The sequence below is a fragment of the Vicugna pacos genome, chromosome X, assembly GCF_048564905.1.
Source record: "Vicugna pacos chromosome X, VicPac4, whole genome shotgun sequence".
In the NCBI taxonomy this organism is placed as follows: domain Eukaryota; kingdom Metazoa; phylum Chordata; class Mammalia; order Artiodactyla; family Camelidae; genus Vicugna; species Vicugna pacos.
In genome coordinates, this window is record NC_133023.1 from 84162763 (window position 1) to 84183652 (window position 20890).

At 34.0% G+C, this 20890-nt stretch overlaps 1 protein-coding gene across 6 annotated transcripts in view; it reads right to left on the bottom strand.

The window, feature by feature from the left end:
• Positions 1-10723: 10723 nt before the first annotated feature.
• Positions 10724-20890, bottom strand: part of CUL4B (cullin 4B) — a 34270-nt gene continuing 24103 nt past the window's right edge. For all 6 annotated transcript variants that reach the window (XM_072955572.1, XM_072955573.1, XM_006215900.4 and 3 more), the window contains exons 16-21: positions 20421-20528; positions 19441-19554; positions 18616-18721; positions 17336-17508; positions 15506-15658; positions 10724-13600 (exon numbers count right to left, since the gene is read on the bottom strand). In XM_072955572.1, coding sequence (XP_072811673.1) covers positions 13505-13600; positions 15506-15658; positions 17336-17508; positions 18616-18721; positions 19441-19554; positions 20421-20528 — 750 coding nt within the window. In that variant the 3' untranslated portion in view covers positions 10724-13504. The remainder of the gene's footprint in view (positions 13601-15505; positions 15659-17335; positions 17509-18615; positions 18722-19440; positions 19555-20420; positions 20529-20890) is intronic.

Here is a 20890-nt window from a genome sequence, read left to right on the forward strand (position 1 = left end):
CTAATGTAAGAAAAATACTTAATTAAAAGAAAGAACCACAAAAATGAGCAAGCAACATCAGACTATCAAAATGGCCAGCTAGATTTATATAAGAAGCAAATAGGACTTTTAAAAATAAAAAAATATTAATTATTGATGTTAAAAGTTCAGGAGATGAATTAAAAAGATTGGGCACTGAAGACAGAATTAGTTTACTGGATAACGGTTCTAAAGAAATTACCAAGAATGCAACCTTAGAGATGGAGAATATGAGAGAGTGAGACATAGAGGATACAATGAGAATCTCTACATGTCTGATTTAGTTCCAGGGGGAGAAAAGAGAAAGAATGGAGAGGCAATATTTGAAAAACAAAATAATAGTTGAGAATTTTCCAGAACTAATGAAACACATGAATTCACATGCAAATGAAGCACTATTATATACCAAGAAGGGAAAATAAAAACAATTTCGCATTTCTCCATACTGAAACTGCAGAACACCTGCTCTAAAGAGGCAGTCTTGAATGTAATCAGGCTGATAAGTCATTCTCATCTGTAAAGAACAAAAATGAGGCTAACAGCAGATACTTTGGTGCAATACTGGAAGCTGGAAGACAGTATGATGATATCTTCCAAGTGCTGGGAAAATATAACAGGCAACTAAGAATTGTGTGGCTAGAAGAATATTTCAAGACAGAGTTGAAACCAAGACATTCTTTGTTAAGGAAAAACAAATATCCACCAATAGACCTACACCCAATACATTTTGAAAAGATGTACTTCAAGAAAGAAAAAAAATTAACTGAGAAACAAGTTCCAAGATGTCAGAAGGAATGGTGAAAAAAAAACTGGCAAATATGCAAATTAATGTATACTTGGTATAAAATAAATTATTCATTTATTCAGCATATATTTATCACCTACTATAGTAGGCTGAATAATGTTCACCCAAAGATACCAGGTCTTAATCTCCAGAACCTGTAAAATGTCACCTTATTTGTAAAAGGAGTTTTTGCATGTGTGATTAAGGATTTTGAGATTTGGTTATTTGGGGATTATCTGGGTGGTCCCAGAATGCCATAACAAGTGTCCTTATAGGAGAGGGTCAAAGGGAGATAGACAGAAGAAAGCCATGTGATAGAAACAGAGTCAGAGAAGAAAAGTGTTATTATACTGGCTTTTAAAATGGAGGAAGGGGACATGAGCCAAGGAATGCAGCTCTAGAGGGAATATGGCACCCAACACCTTGATTTCAGCCCAGTGAAGCTGATTTCCTACTTCTGGCCTCTGGAACTGTGAGAGAATTAATTTCTGCTGTTTTAAGCTGCTACATTTGTGGTAATTTGTTACAACAGCTACAAGAAACTAATGCACTTACTATGGCTAGAAACTTATGAAAGGTTTGAGATACATCAATGAACAAAAGAAAGGTCTCTGCCATAATCGAGCTTAAATTCTACTCTAGTGGAGTAAACAGACAATATGCCATAAGTATAGCTAACAAGTAAATTTCATAGTATGTAAAAGGTAACAAATGATACATTAAAAAGGAAAAAGCAGGGTGAGTGTGGAATCGATAATGTGTGTGGTGGGGTTGGTGGGCAAGTTGAATTTTAAATAGAATGGCTATGGTAAGCTTCATTGAGAAGGTGGTGTTTGAGCAAAGACTAACGTTTTGTTTTTTTTTCAAAGTAAGTTTGTTTGTTTATGGAGGCACTGGGGATTGAACCTAGGGACTTGTGCATGCTAATCATAGGCTCTACCACTGAGCTACACCCTCTACCCTAATGTTTTAATTTGTGGTGTTCATTTTAAAAAAGAAGACAAAACTAAAACACTGGACAATACTGTGTAAGTTGGGAGAGAGGTGATCAGCATTTAACTTTTTTTATTGAGTTATAGTCATTTTACAATGTTGGGTCAAAGAGGTGATCAGTATTAAAGTACTATAACGTTTTTATATTAATTGGGAGGAGAATTTAGATATTATTTTTAGACTTTGTTAAGCATATATGGTAACATATCAAGGGTAATCAGTAAAAGAATAGAAATAGAATATATAATTTCCAAATAAGTAGTGAAGAAAATGGAATAAAAAACAAAATAAAACTCAATATATATTTTTAAAGTTGAGAAAGGAGAAAAGGCAAACAAAATTAGAAGAGATAGAGAGCAACCAGTAAGATGTTAGAAACAAATACCAATAAATGTGACCATAGTACATGCAAATGGATATAATCTTACAGTTAAAGGACAGAACTTGTCTTCAACTATACCTCAATAAAAAAGTATATTGTGGAAAAAAATGGACAGAAATTGTCAGATTTGGGGGGGGAGGGAAAATCCACCTAATATGGAAGAGACACACTTAAAATATAAAAATATAAGAAAAGGCTGACAGTTAAGCAAGGAAGAGATATACCAAGCAAATACTAGACAAAACACAAAAACATATACTAATTACATTAATGTAAGACAAAATAGAATTTAAAATATATTTTTAGGGATTTAGAGGGTCACTATATAATGATAAAAGATGGGAGATTGTAATGCACCATCCTCGGTTATTGATAGGTTACAATTAAACAGACAAAACATTAATAACAACATAGAACATTCAAAGAACCTAGTTAACAAACTTGGTTGAAAACTGCTGCTATGAATATCCACGTACAAGTCTTCTAGTGCACAGGGAATGAGTTTCTCCACTGTGGGGGTGTAACTGTTTGAGCATAGGGTTTGCACGTTTTCATAAAATACTACAGATAGAGTTCAAGTTCCCCGTACCCCTCCCTTGACCTTATTCTCTTCCCTCCTCCCTGAGAGAGCATCACTATCCTGGTGTAGTGTTTATGATTTTAAGACGATTTTAAAATTTTACTACTTCAAGTGTGTATGTGTATATATGTGCCATTAAACATTACAAAGCATTGTTTATATTTTAAAATTTTAAATAAGAAATTTTAAGTATTTACTTTTAATTGTAAAAATTGTATATAAATTGTATCATACTGGATGTGTATCCTCTTGCACCTTGAATTTTTTGCCATTTAGAGATCTGTGTTGATATAGTATTAATTCATTTTTAACTGTTATACAACATATTTATAAATATAACTTATAAATTTATTGTATACATTTGTTATAATGTTTAAATATAAACTTTTATATATTTTTTAATGTATCAACCATTGTGCTGTCAAACACAGTCTGTTCAATTTTTTTTCCAATTACAGATGATATAGAAATAAACAGTCTTGTAAATTTCTTTGTATATGGTGTGAGAATTTCTCTAGGATATATATGTAAGATTAGAATTTCTCAGTCATCAGATGTGGGCACCTTTGACTTTATAAAATGTCACCATATAACATTTCAAAGTAGTTGTATCCCTACCATAGGTTAGTTTACATTGCTCCACGATACCACCGGGATCTAGTGCTGAGACTTTTCCATTTTTGTCAATCTGATGTGAAATAATACTTTACTTTTTATTTTGCATTCCCCTGATTATACAGACTGATCTAAATTTGTTGGCCATTTGTGTCTCCTGTTGTGTGAAATGCCTATTCATGTTCTTTGCTTATTTTTGAATTGTCTGTTTTTGACTTAGAAAACATGTTCTGAATGCTGATCTTGTGGGGGTTAAATGCACTGTATCTTCTCTCACTCTCGTTTGTCTTTCTGATTTTTTTATGGGGACTTTTGGTTATATTGGAACTATCTCTACCATATTATTCTGGGCTTTGCATTAACTGCTTTTTCTAAACTTTCCCCAACCCCCATTTCCCTACTTGATTGATTACATTTCTCCCTTCTACTGATTTGGCTGTTATATATTCTATTTCTACTCCTTAAGGGTCACCCTTAAAATATTTTCTAAAATTTTAATTTACATAAAGTTCATATTTTGGTTTTGACAATGCATAGTGTAACTACAATTAAGATAGAGTAGTTTCATCATCCCCCAAAGTTCTCTCTTATTATCCCTTTGTAGACAGACCCTCCCCCTACATCAACCCGAATTCATCATTAATGTTTTCCATTCCTAGTTTTGCCTTTTGCATAATGTGAATGGAATTATACTGTATTTAGCCTTTTGATTGTGGCTTCTTTTACTTAGCATGATGCATTGGAGATTTATTCATGTTGTTAAAAGTTGTAAGTTCATTCCTTTATATTGCTGAGTAGTAGTATTCCACTGCATAAACGTACCAATCATCGGTTATCCACTCACCAGTTGAAGAACATTTTGGTTCCTTCAAGTTTTCAAGTTGTTTCAAGCAACTATAAATAAACTACAAATATTTACAGATAGGCTTTTCTGTGAACATAGTTTTCATTCCTCTTGGGTAAATTAGAAGTAGGATTTCTAAGGTATTCTTAAATTTTAATATTGCATACTTAAGAGTCCAAAGTTACTACCTTCAACCTTCTGAAAAAAACCAAAGACCTTAATATTTTTTTAAATTGCAAACTCTTTCCATCTTCCATGTTAGCTTATTTAGTATTTTAGTGCCAATCATATTTATACTTCCTCCAACAAAATTAGCCATTTTAAACTTTTAGTCAATGCTAATTTAGAGCTATTAATGTTGCAACAAATTTTTGGTCACCATTGCTTCTTGCATCCCATTCCTTTCTTCTAGAAAGCATTTTAATAACGGTCTGCTTTGGAATGATAAATTAGAATTTGACACAACGTTGTAAAATGATTATAAATCAATAAAAAAAGTTTAAAAAAAGAAAGAAATTAAATGAATAGAATATCCTAGTATTATAATAGAATCTGGTATCTCCAAAATACACATTCTTGGATGATGAACCTAATGATCTGTTGTATGCAGGAATTATTCATACTAGTCTGGAACAATCACCTTTTCTAGTTCACTTCAATTGTGAAGAAGGTGACCCTCTGGTTATTACTGCCTACATAAGAGTAGGATGAGAAAGCTAAAATAGGCACCATGCACTTAAAGAGCCCTGAGGGTCTTATGCTACTGTCTTTGGTTAAAACATCTGACTTTACTTATATCTAATTTCCTCTTAATTAAATGCAAAAAAGAACATGTTAAGCAGGACACTTGATATTCCTAAATATTTTACAAATCATAAAGCACCTTAAGAATTTAATATTTTTGAAAATCTGATCAAAGAGGAAAATGTGCAGTACCTTTCTGCCTCAAAATCAGAGCTCCTTAACTCAGAGTAATTGGAAACAAATCTCTGAAGGATGCCAACTCCACAGCTTGTATTGCAACTAGCATTTTAAGACAGAAGCCTCATTCATCAAGTAGGTCTAAGATAACTTCCTTTTGCTTTTTTTTTTTTTTGGTGTGTGTACCTGTCTTTAAAAAATCTAGAAAATTCAATACTGCCTTTTTAGATATGTTAATCATTGTGAAGAATTTTCAGACAACTAATTATCTTTTTAAATGTTTTCACAAGATTAGCACACCAATGATTTAAGTAAATCTGCAATAGAATAGCTGTCTTTGTACTTAATATGAACTTTCTTACTGCCTGCAAAATGTTTTCAAAAGTAACTTCTGATTACCCCCTCCCCACCAAAAATAACTTGATATACAGTAATGAACAAGAAAATACTTTCATGCATAGCAGGGACTTATAATCAACACAAAACAGCTGAATACCTAAAAACAACTCACTCTTTGATAATTACTTTCAACTTAATGCCTCACTGGCTATTTTAAGATTGATTAAAAAACAGGAAAGATTTTAGCTCTGTGTTAATGAGCACACAACGTATAAACATGTAATTTGTGGCAAAAACTACATAAAGGAGTGGCAGAGGTATATAGGAGCAGTTTTTGTATACTACTGAAGCTAAATTGATATTAATTTATACTAGTTTGTTGTAAATTTAAGATGTCAATTGCAATTCTCAGGGTAATCACTAAGAAAATAACTAAATGATATACAGAAAAAAAGAATGAGAAGGGAATCAAAATGGTATACTACAAAGCAAACAGAAAAAGCAGCAGTAATAAAGGTGCTGAGAATCAAAAAAGATATATAGCAAAACAAATAGCAAAATGGAAAGTTCTTCCTTATCAGTAATTAATTTAAATGTAAATGGATTACACTGCCCAATTTAAAAAGGCAGAGATTGGAAGCATGGGTTAAAAAAAACCCTTTATCTACTATAGGTTGTCTACAAGAGACTAACTTTAGAGCCCAAGACACAAATAGGTTGAGAGAGAAAGAACAGACAAAGATATTGCATGCAAATAGTAACCAAGAGAGAGCTGGGATGGCTCTACTACTATCAAAATAGAATTTTAAGTAGAAAACTATTATTATAATGAGACAAAGAACAAGGATATGTATTAAGGGCCAACCCACCAAGAAGATACAATAATCACATATTTATACACACTTAACAAGAGTCCCAAAATATATGAAGCAAAAATTGACAGAAGTGAAGAAATAGTTACACAATAACAGTCTGGGACTTCAACACCCCCACTTTCAATAATGGATAGAACAAGACAAAAGATCAATAAGGAAACATGAGATCTTAACACTATAAGCCTACTTGTCTTAGTAAACTATATTATATAGAGATAACAGTCTACTCAACCAACAGAATACACATTCTTCAAGTCTACCTGGAACAGTCTCCAGGATAAATCATATGTAACACCACAAGTCTCAACAAATTAAAGAGACTAAAATCATATACAGTATCTTTGACCATAATGAGATGAAATTAGAAACCAGTAACAGAAGAAAATTGAAAATTTCACAATGTGTGGAAATTAAACACTCTTGACCAACGGGTCAAAGAAGTCACAGTGGAAACTAGAAAATACTTTGAGATGAATGAAAACAAAAACATACCAAAACCTATGGGATGTGGTGAAAGCAGTGCCCAGAGGGAAATTTATAGCTGTAAATGCTTATACTAAAGAAAGATTTCAAATCAATAAGCTAACTTTACACCTTAAGGAACCAGAAAAAGAACTAAACCCAGAGCCAGCAGAGGGGAGTAAAGATTAGAGCATAAATAAATGAAATAAGAGAACAGAAAAACAAAAGAGAAAAGCAACAAATTCAAAAGTTGGTTCTTTGAAAAGATCAACAAGATTGACAAGCATTTAGCTAAAGAGCAGACTCAAGTTACTAAAATGAAAAATGAAAGTAGGACATTACTACCAACAATACAGAAATAAAAGGGATAAGAGAACATTATAAGCATATTGTACACCAACAAATTAGATAACCAAGATGAAAATGACAAATCCCTAGAAACAAACAAAATACTAAAATTGACTCAACAAGAAATAGAAAATCTGAAAAAAACTGGAAGAGATTGAATCAATAATCAAAAACATCCCCATAGATAAACAAGTTTCTTCTGTATAGCACAGGGAACTATATTCAGTATCTTGTAGTAATCTATAATGAAAAAGAACATGAAAACAAATACATGTATGATTGAACTACTACGCTGTACACCAGAAACTGACACAACACTGTAATGTAAACTGACTATACTTCAACAAAACAAAACATCCCCATAAAAGAAAGCCCAGGACCAAATAGCTTCCTTCATGAATTCTATTAAATATTTAAATTAGAATTAAAACCAATCCTTCTCAAAGTCTTCCAAAAAACAGAACATAAAGAAACACTTTATAATTCATTCTATGTGGCCAACATTACCCTGATACCAAAAGCCAAAAAAAGATACAAGAATACTACAGCTCAATATTCCTTATGAATATAGATGCAAAATCCTCCATAAAATACTAGCTAGCCAAATCCAACAGCATGTGAAAAGATTATACACCATGACCAAGTGAGATTTATGACAGGAATGCAAGGGTAGTTCAACATATGAAAACCAATCAATGTAATACACCAATTTATGAAGGAAAAAACCTGTATGGTTATCTCAATTGATGCAGAAAAAGCATTTGATAAAGTGCAACATTCTTTAATGATAGAAACACTTATAAAACTACGCATAGAAGGAAACTACCTCAACATGTTAAAAGCATTTATTAAACACCCACAGCTAACACACTTCATGGTGAAAGACTGAAAACTCTCCTCCTAAGATGAGAAAACAAAACAAGGATGCCTGCTTTAGTCCCTTATATTTAACACTGTACTGGAAGCTTCAGTCAGAAAAATTAGGCTAGAAAAAGGAATAAAAACACACCCAAACTGGAAAGGAAGAAGTGAAACTATCTCTGTTTGTAGACAACAAAGATGCTACATGTAGAAAATCCTTAAAATTCATAAAAATATATTAGAGCTAACAAATTCAGCAAAGTTGCGAGGTACAAGATGAACATGCAAAAACTGTATATACTAGCAATGAACAATATGAAAAGTAAATTAAGAAAACTGAAAATAGCATCAAAAAGAACAAAATACATAAGAATATATTTAACCAGGGAGATTCAAGACTTGCACAGTAAAAAGTACAAAATATTACTGAAATAACATTTTTAAAGACCTAAAACAAACAGTTTTTAAAAAGAGGAGATACCTTGTATTCATGACTAGAGAATAATATTTTAAGATGGTAATAATACTCCTAAATAGATCTGTATATTCAATGCAATCCCTATCAAAATCCCAATGGCCCTTTTTGCAGAAATAGAAAAGCTGACCCTAAAATTTATACGGTACAGCAAAGGATCTGAATAGCTAAAACAGTCTTGAAAAGGAAGTGGAGGATTAACACTTCCTGATTTCAAAACCTATTAAAAAGCTATAGTAATGAAAAGTGTAGTACTGGAATAACCATCAATATATAGATCAATAGAATAGAATCCAGAGTCCAGAAATAAATCCACAGAGCTACGGTCATTTGATTTTCGACAAGGGTGACAAGACCATTCAGTGAGGGAAAGAATAGTTACGTCAACAAATGGTGCTAGGACAACTGGCTATCCACATGCAGAAGAGTGAAGCCGGACCCCTGTCTAATACCATATACAAAAATAAAGTCAGGTGAGACCAAAGACCTACATGTAAGGAATAAAATTATAAACTTTTACAAGAAAACATAGGGTTAATCATCATGAACTTTGGATTTGGCAATGGTTTCTCAGCTATGACAATAAAGGCAAAGCAATAAAAGAAAAAATAGATTAATTGAACTCCATTGAAATTAAAAGCTTCTGTACATCAAAAGACACTATCAAGTGAGTGAAAAGACAACTCATAGGAGAAAACATTGGTAAACCATTTTATCTTATAAGGGTCTAGTATCCCTATATATAAAGAACTCTTACAATAACTAAAACACAAACAATCCATTTTTTTAAAATGGCCGAAAGACTTGGATAATTCTCCAAAGAAAATGTACAAATGGCCAACAAGTACACAAAAAGATGCTCAACATCTTTAGTCATTAAGGAAATGCAATTTAAAAACCACTTCACAGCTACTAGGATGGCTATAACAAAAAACAACAACAACAACAAAAAAAACCCCAGAAAATAACAAGTGTTAATGAGGGTTTGGAGAAATGGAGCCCTTGTATACTACTGCTGAGAATGTAAAACGGTACAGCTGCTATAGCAAAGTTTGGTGATTCCTCGGCAAGTTAAGCACAGAATTATCATATAATCCAGCAATTTCATTCCTGAGTATACATACTCAGAAGATCTGAAGATGGGGACTTGAACAGGCATTTGTACACAAATCTTAGGAGCAGCACCATACACAATTGCAAAAGGAGGAAAGAACCAAACATACAACTAATGAATGAATAAAAAGAATGTGGTGTGTGTACACACACACACACACACACACACACACACACAATTCAGCTATAAAATGGAATGAAATACTGATACATGCTACATCGTGGATGAAACTTGAAAACATCATGCTAAGTAAAAGACACTAGACATAAAAGGACATATATTGTATGATTCCATTGATATGAAATATCCAGACTAGGCAAATCTATAGACACAGAAGGTAGATTGATGTTTACCAGAGTCTCGGTGGAGGGGAATGGGGAGTGACCACTTAATGGGCACAGGGTTTCCTTTCAGGATGATGACAATGTTCTGGAATAGAGAATGGTGATGGTTGCACAAAATGGCCAACGTACTAAACATCACTGGATTGTACACTTTAAAATAGTTACAATGGTAAATTTTATGTATAATTTACAACCAAGTTTTAAAGAAAAAGTCTTCAAAGATTTCATTACAAGAATTAAAGGATAGGTGGAGGATCTGTAGCTTGCAAAATTATTAAGTTCTAATGTGTCTCTGCAGCACATTCTTGTATCAAATAAAAAAGGTTCTACAAAAGGTTAATTTTTTTTACTATGCTAGACATATATTCTAAGGATTGTTAAAGTATATTATGTATCTGTTCAAAAAAACTTTTAATAAAAAAGAAAAAAAAATTGAACAAAGTGTTAAATTTGAACCAAGTGTTTCCAAGTAAGTAAATCTCTTCACTATTCAAATGTAAAGCAATTATTTTGTTGGAAACTGAAAAATATTGATAAATGAAGCATTAGCAAGGATACCATATAAAGCATAGCTATGCAAATTCCCATTAGAACTGCTTTTTAGTGAACAATTTGTTTTGGCAATTTTATGTAGATGAGAGAACACAACATGTTTGTAACACTTCTGCTACTCACAGCACTAAACAGAATGGTCATTAAAACAAAAAATAGGTAATGTAAAAAGATTTATGGATACTAAGATTTAAAAACAAACTGAAAATCTTGAGACACAGACACTAAATAGAACAAATTTATTTCCTGAATTGTATGCACATGTGTAAGAATTTCAAGAGTATGGCTAGATACCACGTTAAGACCATACAGCAGACTCAAGAACTAGGTCCATAAAAGCTTCTTGATTTCTTGTTTGTTAAGGTTCATGGGGAACATCTTGACTATGAGAGTATATGGTCCAGAACTCACATTAAAATAAAAGGCAGATCAAGTGTCATAACAAAACAAAGAGTATTCATTTAATCTTTTATTCTCCCCGCAACTTCAATCTAGACAAATTTCATGCTGACTTTATGAAACTATTTGACTTTGAGGACTTCGATGAAACAGTGTTTATACTTGTGCTTGATTTTTCTAAAATACGACATTTAAGAATAAATACTCACCTTGAGGATTCCTGGGAATTTTACTCATCCTTTACTATATCCTCCCCTCCACACTCCTATAGCATTATCATCAAACCACCACAAAAATTAAAGAGAAATTTTAAAAATCACAAAATTGACAACTGTGAATTCATTAAAGAAATCATTGGGAAGATTTTAAATTCTGTAAGTTTTATAACTTTCTTACAATATTTGAATTTTAAAGATCTCCAGAAACTTTTTTTAAATAAAAGTTTTATTGGAGAAAAATAGAACCACCACATACACAGGGAAAAAGAGCACAAAAATTCAACTGATACAGAACTGAAAGTCACAATTATCCAATGCTGTTTGCGATTACTTTTCAATTGCTCAAACAGCTCTCCTCAACTTGTTTAAGTCTTGACAATTTTTTTCAGCTGAAATAGCATCAAGTTTCCAAAAAATTAAGAGCCTCAGGGAAGGGACCAGCTTTCAAGATAATGAAGATGACATTAAGAATCTCCTAATAGGACCAATTCTACCTATAAATTCCTTAAGAGTAACTATTGAGTCTGGTGGAATAGTCTACATCTCAGAGACCATCAGGGATGAGTTAGAACACTGACATAGATGGTCCAGCATGAAGAGAGGGCAAACAAAAGAGCCACATTTCCTTGTCAAATAAGCTCATGTAAGGAAATCAGGGAGGAGCTAAAAAATATATAGGCAATGGCTGCTCAAAAATAATTAGGAAGGCATTCTAAATACCACATATTGTTAGACAATAGTGTGCAAGTTGATGCAATTAGAGAGAAAACAGGCAACTTAAAAAAAATAGCTGGTCATGGGTCTTTCAGAACTCATGAAAACAATAGCAAACGGAAGAGCCAGAAGTCTCCTCAGTTGAGGGTCAGGACCTAGGTATTCTTCCTAATGGCTCCAAATGGTCAAGGAAATACATTGTTGCAAAAAGCATTAAAGCAGCTGATTTAAAAAAACAATCAAAATTTTCTGCTTCTCCTTCAAGATCAATTTCCTTCAAAGCTTCAAGGAAAAAAAAAAAAACAAGGAAGCAAAACAAAACCCCAGAAACGAAAACACAAAAACAAAAAAAAACCCACTGATGGTAAAGAGAAGCCTTTTACTCATATTATTAATTTGAAAAACAGTATTTTTTCTATTTTCTATGTATGTGAACAGTCAGTCCTAGGACATTCCCTTGAAAAGTAGATGTCCAGTGGCTATGAGAACTCTTATCTTCAAGCAATTTTGAAAGGAATACGATCAGCATAATACATAATTTGAAATTCCCAACTAGGGGGTCTGTGGGGAAAAGGAGGGAGGATCTAGTTCTATCCAGGGCTTTAAGAGGTAAAAATAAGGATGATAGGAGAGGCTTATTTGCCAACAAAAATGAGAGTTGGGGCACTTCCAAAAAAAACTTTGGTAGAGAAAATAGGAATGCTAAATCCCAGGAAGCCTGCAACGATCGACAATTGGTCCAAGTTAAAGACGAAACTGTCCAAACAACCTTAGAGTCTAAAGAAGTTGAAAACTAGTTTATGAATTTTTGCTCTTGTAAAAAGTTACGAAACATGTGGGTTTTGGTCTCTTTTGCGATGTTCATATTGTATTCATTTTTAACATGAAGAAAGAGTTGGATTTTTCTCTCCTACCATGTTTTCCTAGTACAACTGATCAGCAATTTTCTATTTCAGCTATTTTTATAAGTACCTGTTAATCAGCACAGTAAACTCAGGGCTGAGCCATATACACATATCCCACAGTCATAAGTGGAACATTCTAGGATATGTGTATACAAGAGATTATGTAAGCAACTGTCCCTCTACTTGAAAACTTGTTTCCAAATAAATTTTTAAAAAACATCCCTTTCAGTGTAACAGATCATTACTTAGTAAAATATCAATAGCTATGACAACTTATTTTTCTTTTCAAGAGAAATCACAAAACAGGTGAACAACCAAGTCCAGGGTGGTTTTTCTATTTGATAAATACATCCAGAACTCTGTACAGTAAATAAAGTCTGCATGCAGTTTAAGTATCTTTAAATGACATTTTAAGCAAATAAACCTTTTGCTTCATAATTAATGGTGTATAAGAACCTCCCTCCTCCTTTTTGAATAGCCAGAGGGATCTCTTCCCCATTTCCAAACAGGAATCATGAAGACCAGGTACTTTCTTAAGAGTTTTCTGCACATCATACTAAATAACATGCAAAGAGTTCAACATCATTCTTTTTAAAGGTAAGTACTCTTTAAATGGGCATGTTAACCACTGAAAAGTCACTCAACTAGTTCCATTACACTGCTTCATTTGGTCATTGGTAGTATAAAAGAAGTCAAATAATAACAGGTTAGTTAATTCACTGGCTACTGCGTATGACATCAAATGCTCCAAGGCCAACATTTTATGCAATATAATTGTACTGGTTTGGATTTTCTTTATCTCTTTCCATGTAGTCCCGGTCAATTAAGGATTCTATTCTCTTCTTAAGATCAGCAGGCTGTAAGGGAAGGCAAATTTTCAGTGCAAAGCTCATAACTGCTGGCTCAAACCCATGTAACAACACCCTAAAAAAACCCCAACAATTTTGGCTCACTGATTTAATGTATTTGATCTCCTTAATATTTTTTAATTTTTATTTTTAAAATCTCAGTTTTTTAAAAAAGGAAAGTTTAATGAAAATAAACTAGGTTAACAAATGTTTTTATACTATACATATACTGTCACACCTTGTCATATTGTTATACAATACTTTCTATTACTTTTCTGTTTAAAGAGATCTTCTAAGCACCAGCTATTCTCTGCACAAATACAAAAGACTAACACTATCATAACTTCACAGGAGGAATACAATATAGTTTAGGGAAACAGAAGGCTATTTAGTTTTACCAAGATAGCTTGAAAAGATAAGTAGACCCTAAACTTTGACAAAAGCTGGTTCTCAAAGTCAGGTTGCACTTTTGTAAATTAAACAAAAAATGTAGTATGGAAATCATTATTTACAAGAATACTACAACAAATGTTTTGATAAGTGAAATATCACCTCAGAATTCAGATCTTCATATTTCAGCTTTAATGTAAGATTTTACTGTTATCTGCTATAAATGATTTGAATTTTTGAATCCTACTTGTTGAAAAATCATTGAGAAAGCTTATAGCTTGTTCTCATGATGGCATTCTTAGCTCCTGGGTAACAAAATTCCACTGTCTTTTGTACCTAGTCTATAAAAAGAATATCATCTTGCACGCTAATAGTTTTTCGGACTGTGTAAAGTGGCTACTTGATCAAGAAGGGTAAAGAGGGAAAGCAGTCTGATAGGGCAGCCAAAATTTCAGCCATAATTTAACCAAGGTTTGATAATCAAAATGACTTTCTCTTAACTGTGGTGAAAGACCTAGAATATGAGCACAATATTTATTACAGTGATCTTCTAACTTCCCTAGGTAACATCAGTGACCTCTGTGGCTGGAGGCGAAATAACTGCTAGGCAGAGCACGAGGGTGAGGGTGCGGTAATGAGGAAGCGGTACTAGGTTTGCAGGAGAGAGCCTACCACCTGATTAACATTAGCAACTAATGCTGTGTTAGGCTCAGTGCTAAGCTTTTTACATATATTACCTCATTTAAGCTTGACAGTAATCCCACGAGGTAAGTACTATTATCATCTCCATTTTATAAAAGAGGAAGCAAGCTGAAAAAGGCTAAATGACTTACCTAGGCCCAAAGCTCACGAGAACCCTAACAGTCGAGTCTATACAAACTCTATCAAGTGCTGATCATTACAAGGGTTTGGGAATCTTCTAAAACATGAGATACAGCCCAGTACAACACCACATTATCTAAGCCTCTTTATTTACTGGGCATTTATATTGAAATGTGTCCATGTGATGACTAATTTCAGTCTCCCAGAACTATTGCTAAGCTTTAAAAAAGATGCCTAATGATGACTCGTCATCTGTATAGAGGTTTTAATGGACACTTAACACAAGCTAACTAAACAGAAGATTTGACTTAATTAAAATAACCAAATTTGTCAAATAGCAAGGTATTTCAAGAAGAAAAAAATAACAAAAATAACAAAGATGCTAAAAAAAATTAAAGTGAATGAACTTGAAAATTTCAAAGAGTCACTGGGCAACTAAGCTTTCCAGCTAAACTTTCAGGTATAAGAGCTTGTATAAATTGTTTTCCCCTTCTGTCTCAGCTGCCCACATATGCCAACAAAGGTTTTTTTAGAATCATATATATGAGCATGAGAAATGAAAACTTCTGTCCCTCCAAATGTCTTGAGGCTTTAGTCTACGTTTGTAAGATTCCTGTCTGAAAAATCTAATTTTTATACATAAAAAGTTCAATGTAATTTTTATATATAACAAGCTCAGTAAGAAAATACAGAAGTACCTACCTTTACTGGAAATTTCAACTGGTTGTACACTTCCGAAACAAGAAGATTGTGGCTAAGTGTCTTTCTCATCTTCATAATTCGAACAATTGCAGCATCAATTTGATACTGTCTGTCTTGAAACACTCTTTCTGTAGTGCTTGCTTGTTCTTCAACCTAACAAAAAAGTTTTAAACTTAGGAACTGTACCTGAAGTGAAACTTGATTACTTACACAAACTGTACATTTTAGGAACATGACAGTTAATGCTTTAAATATGATGAACTATCAAAAGGAACCTACTTTATAAATACAGTGGTTAAAAAAAAACCCTACAAACATAACTCCTTTCTGTCCTAATTATATTGCCCTGTACCAATGAAGTAATGCCAATGTTAACAGAAAATTATCTCTGAGATTTGCTTTTCTAGAAATAGACAGCTGATGCAGAATTTATCATTCTCTTTTACTCATTTCTTATAATCTAAATGTGCCACAAGAGGTTACTGACCAGATTTCTGTGTGACATTAGTTTATCTTTAAAAGTAATCGACTTGTGGGGGGCGGGGTTAAGGGGTATAGCTCAGTGGTAGCATGCATGCTTGGCATGCACGAGGTCCTGGGTTCAATCTCCAGTGCTTCTGTTAGGGGGAAAAAGTAAAAAATTAAAAAAAAAAAAGTGATCGACTCTTGACCTCTGACTCAAAGTATGGTACTAACTAGTAAGCTAACTAGAGTTAAACTTAAAATCTTTTTAAAAATTTTGTTAATATATAAAATCAGAAATGCACAGTTAGTGCTTATATTTGTTCAAGACTAACAGAAATTTAGGTGTCTAGAAGTCAGTTAACCCATTTTAATGGTAAAACAAGAATATTCCTCTCTAGCACATAAATTAAAAGAACAGTTTGGGCTTTTTGCAGTCAGTTTCTTTCTGAGACAGCACACGTCTTGAAAGGACACAGATATCTTCTAAGGGAATGCCACGCCTTTGATGTGAATGTGAACAAGACAGGAACTTAGTGCAATCCTGACCTCTATCCCACATTAAAACTTGACCTCAAGTACTGTATTAAATCTTGTTGGAATTGAAACCAACTGGTTTCACGAAATGCTGCAGTTGCTGGTTTCCTTAATAAAAGTCTCTTACAAATTCAAATGGCAAAAACAAAATACTCACTGTTAATCCAAGAAATACTAACTAAATCATTCCAACTTTTCACCAAGCAAGTTGGCAAAGATCGAAAAAAAGAAAATACAGTCTTTAGCGCTGGTGAGGGCACAGTAAGACAGGCACTCATGCTGCTAGACAGTGTAAATTGGTCCAGTCTCTCTGGAACACACTACGGCATACTGTATTAAGACTCTTAAATAAGTGTTCATACTCCTTAAACCAAAAAATCTACTTCCATGATAAATTCATAAGGGAAGGATCAGAGAGATTAAGATTCAGGTACAGAGATGTTTCTTGCTATTTTATTTACAATACTAAAAAGTTATGAATTTAACTGCCCAACAATGGTCATTGGTTCACTAAATTATTATAGCCATGTAAAGGAATAGTATGTGGCCATCTGCCATTTTATAAAGATGTTTAATGGCATGGAAAAATTCTAAAGATTTAATGTTAAAAAAAAAGCAGAATATAAAACTATGCTGAGTATCAGGCCCAACTGTGTGTACCTCCCCACAAAAACCTGCAAAATCAAATACTGAAATACACTGAGCTAGATATAGGCACAGATAATGTTAACATTAGTGGTAGTATTATAGGGTAAAGTCTTCTTTACAAATTTTTATCATGAACACATATAATTCAAATATATTAGGATGAGAAGAATGCAAAAGAAATACCGTTTCTTTCATCTGGATTTGATTGATCTTTATCCTGAAAAGTTTGTGCTTGAAATCATCATTACAAATGAACTTATCACCATCTTCGATATCTTTACCCTTTGGATTTTTCGCCAGAACTCTAGCTTTGCCACAAGCCAATGACTGCAGTGTTCTCCTTAACTCTCCATCCTCTGAAAAAGAAACAGTGACTTGTTATTTGTCACTAGCTTATCAACAGGAACAGCTACATTCAACCTCAATATAGCTTCCACTCCATCCCTCTATTAAAACTTCTTCCTTTTTCCCCCCCAAGGTCATGAACAATCCTCTTTGTCCTATCCAATGCCTTTTTTCCTGGTCATCTTCTAAAGGCTTCAGTTATTCCTTGTGGATAACCACCACATCTTCAGAAATGACAGCTCACATTTTCCCAGTCCCACATTTAAAGAATACCTCTGCCTGGCTGTTTTACTATCATCAGCTCCAGTATGTCCAACATTTTATTTATCATCTTCCCCATAAAACTGTGTCTTCTTTCCAATGGTTAGTCATGAAGCTATCAACCTACTCTGGTGAGAAATCCTGGAATCATCTCTTAACTCTTCCCTCTCCATCTTCCTTGTAACTAGTAGTTGCTTCCTTAGAGATGCCTCATCTCTCTTCTCATTGGCCTCACTCTAGGCTAAGCCCCTTATCACTTTATGCCTGAATTATCCCATTGGCTTCTAGATTGGAATCTCTTCATCCTCCAAGCTGCCCTACTAGTTTTTGATTCTAGGTAAATTGCCCAAATAAGTCACTTCTATTATGTCACACACTTGGGTCCCTACAATGTAGGTTTCATTTGCTAGATTTGTAAGGCTCTCCATATCTTCCCTATCTAACTTTGTATCTCACTATTCTACACTGCAGTTAAATTTTTCATGACTCTTGCCCACGCTGTGCTCATTCCTACCTCCATGCCTTTTCTCACAGTATTTCCCCTGGCAACATATGCCTTCTCCCTAACTAAAATTTGAAGGCCCAGCTCAAGCCCAACCTCCCTTCATGAAGGTTTTCCCATCTGCGCCAGTCCACAGTGCACTTGCTTCACTGAACTCCTAACGTACTCCATCAGCACCACAGATTAGTTCTTATTGGTTGTGAAATTATTTCAAGTGTCATTTCTCCCTTTCCCCATGGCTATATTGAGTGCTGAGGAGAAAGATTATTCCTTTATAGTCCCTAGAGCTCTTAACGTAGTGGAGTGCACACAGTGGACACTGAATAGTGCTTGTTAATCAACTGATTCAACAAACCTATTCCGGTAGCCTGCTTGATCTCTTCTAAACTGAATTCCTCTCCCTCATTAAACATTAGCAGCACCAGTGTTTGAAAAAGAGAGACCTGGAGTTCTTTTTTACCCTGTTGGAGAAACAACAGTGTTTAGCCATCATTTTTTTTAGAAACACATGAAAATTAATCAAATAAATAATCTCTTACAGGAAAAGCATTTTTCAATTAGTGGATTTAGAAACACAGATTAGCATTATCCAGAAAAGCTAGTATGTTCAGTGTAGGGTTTAGGTGTGATCCTACCTAAAATAGGAGGAAGGACTGGGTGACCTTTCTACAGGTCTTTTTTTTAAGCTTTAAATGAAAACAGAACAACAAAGTAATAAAATTAATAACTCAGCCTTATGTGTCATTACAGATACTTATCATGAGTAGCAAAAAAATCACTATTTCAATGCATTTTTGACTTGTTTGATTCAGATTAGTCATTAAAAGCTACAGGAATTTTTTGAAATTAGATATGAGAACTGTTCCCCTTAACATCCACTCTATTCTCTAGCTCCCAACAACAAGAAAAGAAGTTTCCTATGAAGAAGTGGCAGTAAATTCTGCATCCACAGGTGGGGAAAGGGTGAGAGAAAAGGGTTACTGGTTTTGGTTTTGCAACAAGGCCAAGTCAACTGTGGAAAAGACCATTCTTGTAATTTACACAAAGCTATGACAAGCTATCACTATGCCATGCAGACACTTAGAATAAACTTATATAACAGCTTAAACCTTCAGGTTAAGGGGATGACCTCAATATCAAAGATGAAGGTGAAAACTAGGTTTGGGGAACATCCACTTACCTCTTTAAATTCTGCCTTTAGCACACAGTGCCCTAGGGTTGATTGCCACTGAAGTTTTCTGCCACTATGTTTGCCTAGGTAAAATGTCTTGAAAATTTCCTGAAGTTTTACCATCTACAGTAAATAAAATAAAGCTTTATTTAAGCTCTATATCCAATATCACATTCACCACTTTTTATATTTACCTTGTATGTAAAAATTTCTGGAAGTTTTTAAGTCTACACCCAGCAAGTCTGCTGATCACATTTTGATATAAGGTAATAACTACCAAATCTAATGGTATAAATCACTCTTTGTATTCTTTGATCTGTCTCCAACTATTAATCATCCCCTATTTTGAAACATTCACCTCCAATGTCTTTTGGGCCTCTGCACCATGCTGGTTCCTTTATCTCACTACTGCTTCTTAACTGGTTTCCTTCACAGGTTCCTCTTTCTACCACCTTCCGTATGTGAGCCTTTTCCAAAGTTCTGCCTCAGCCTGTTCTTCCTGTTTCCACATTCCCCCTCTTAATGAGGGAGATCTGCTCCCTCGGCTTCCATGATCACTTTCATGGAGGACTCTCAATCTTTCTCTCTAGCCTTAACCCCTTTTCTAAGCTTCAGTCCTGAGCTAAGACATTTCCCCATGAGTTAGGATGGATTTACTCAAGAACTCATCGCTCAGCAATCCAACTTCCCCAGGTGATATATGGGCAAGAATTTCTGAGAGCTGGGCACAGTGATGGGTACAGTCTGGAGAAGTGAATCAAGGAAATTGGCCCTGAACCCAGAAACTTGGCATCCTTAAGTATGTTCTAATGATATGAGTACGAGAGTAATATAAATAAAAGAAAAAAATACTAAAAACAGTTGATATTTGGTACTGGTGCGCTCAGTGACACAAACTTTTTAAAAGCACATATTTTTCAATGACAAGCAAAATAGAAGTGTCATGTATTTCTATGCTTATAACTCAAGTCCTAAACAGCAACTCTTACCTCTGGTGGTAAGTGGACTTCCATAGGCACATATGTTGGCCAATAACCCATTGTCAGGATATTCACAGTTAATTCAATATTCCCAGGTACATTCTGGTTCTGCATATACTATAATAAGATCAACACACTCACTGAGATCTTAAAAATAGAAGTGCATACATTTCACGCCATAATAACGAACCATTCAAGAAGTTCCCTGTTACAGAATTACATGCGAATTCTGACCATCTTTAAGATAAAAGACAACTATTAAAAGGACTATACATGAAGCCTATATGAAATGCACTAGAAAAGTACACTAGTTAATATTCTGCTACAATGGCACACAAGGATCACATGACCTTGTTAGAAGTATTAATAACTTAAATAATTTCTCACATACGACTGCTGTTAATAAGATTTCGTCTCCATTCTTTCCCCCATACCACTTGCAGTCCCCACCTTTGGAGACCCCTATGTGGCCTGGAACA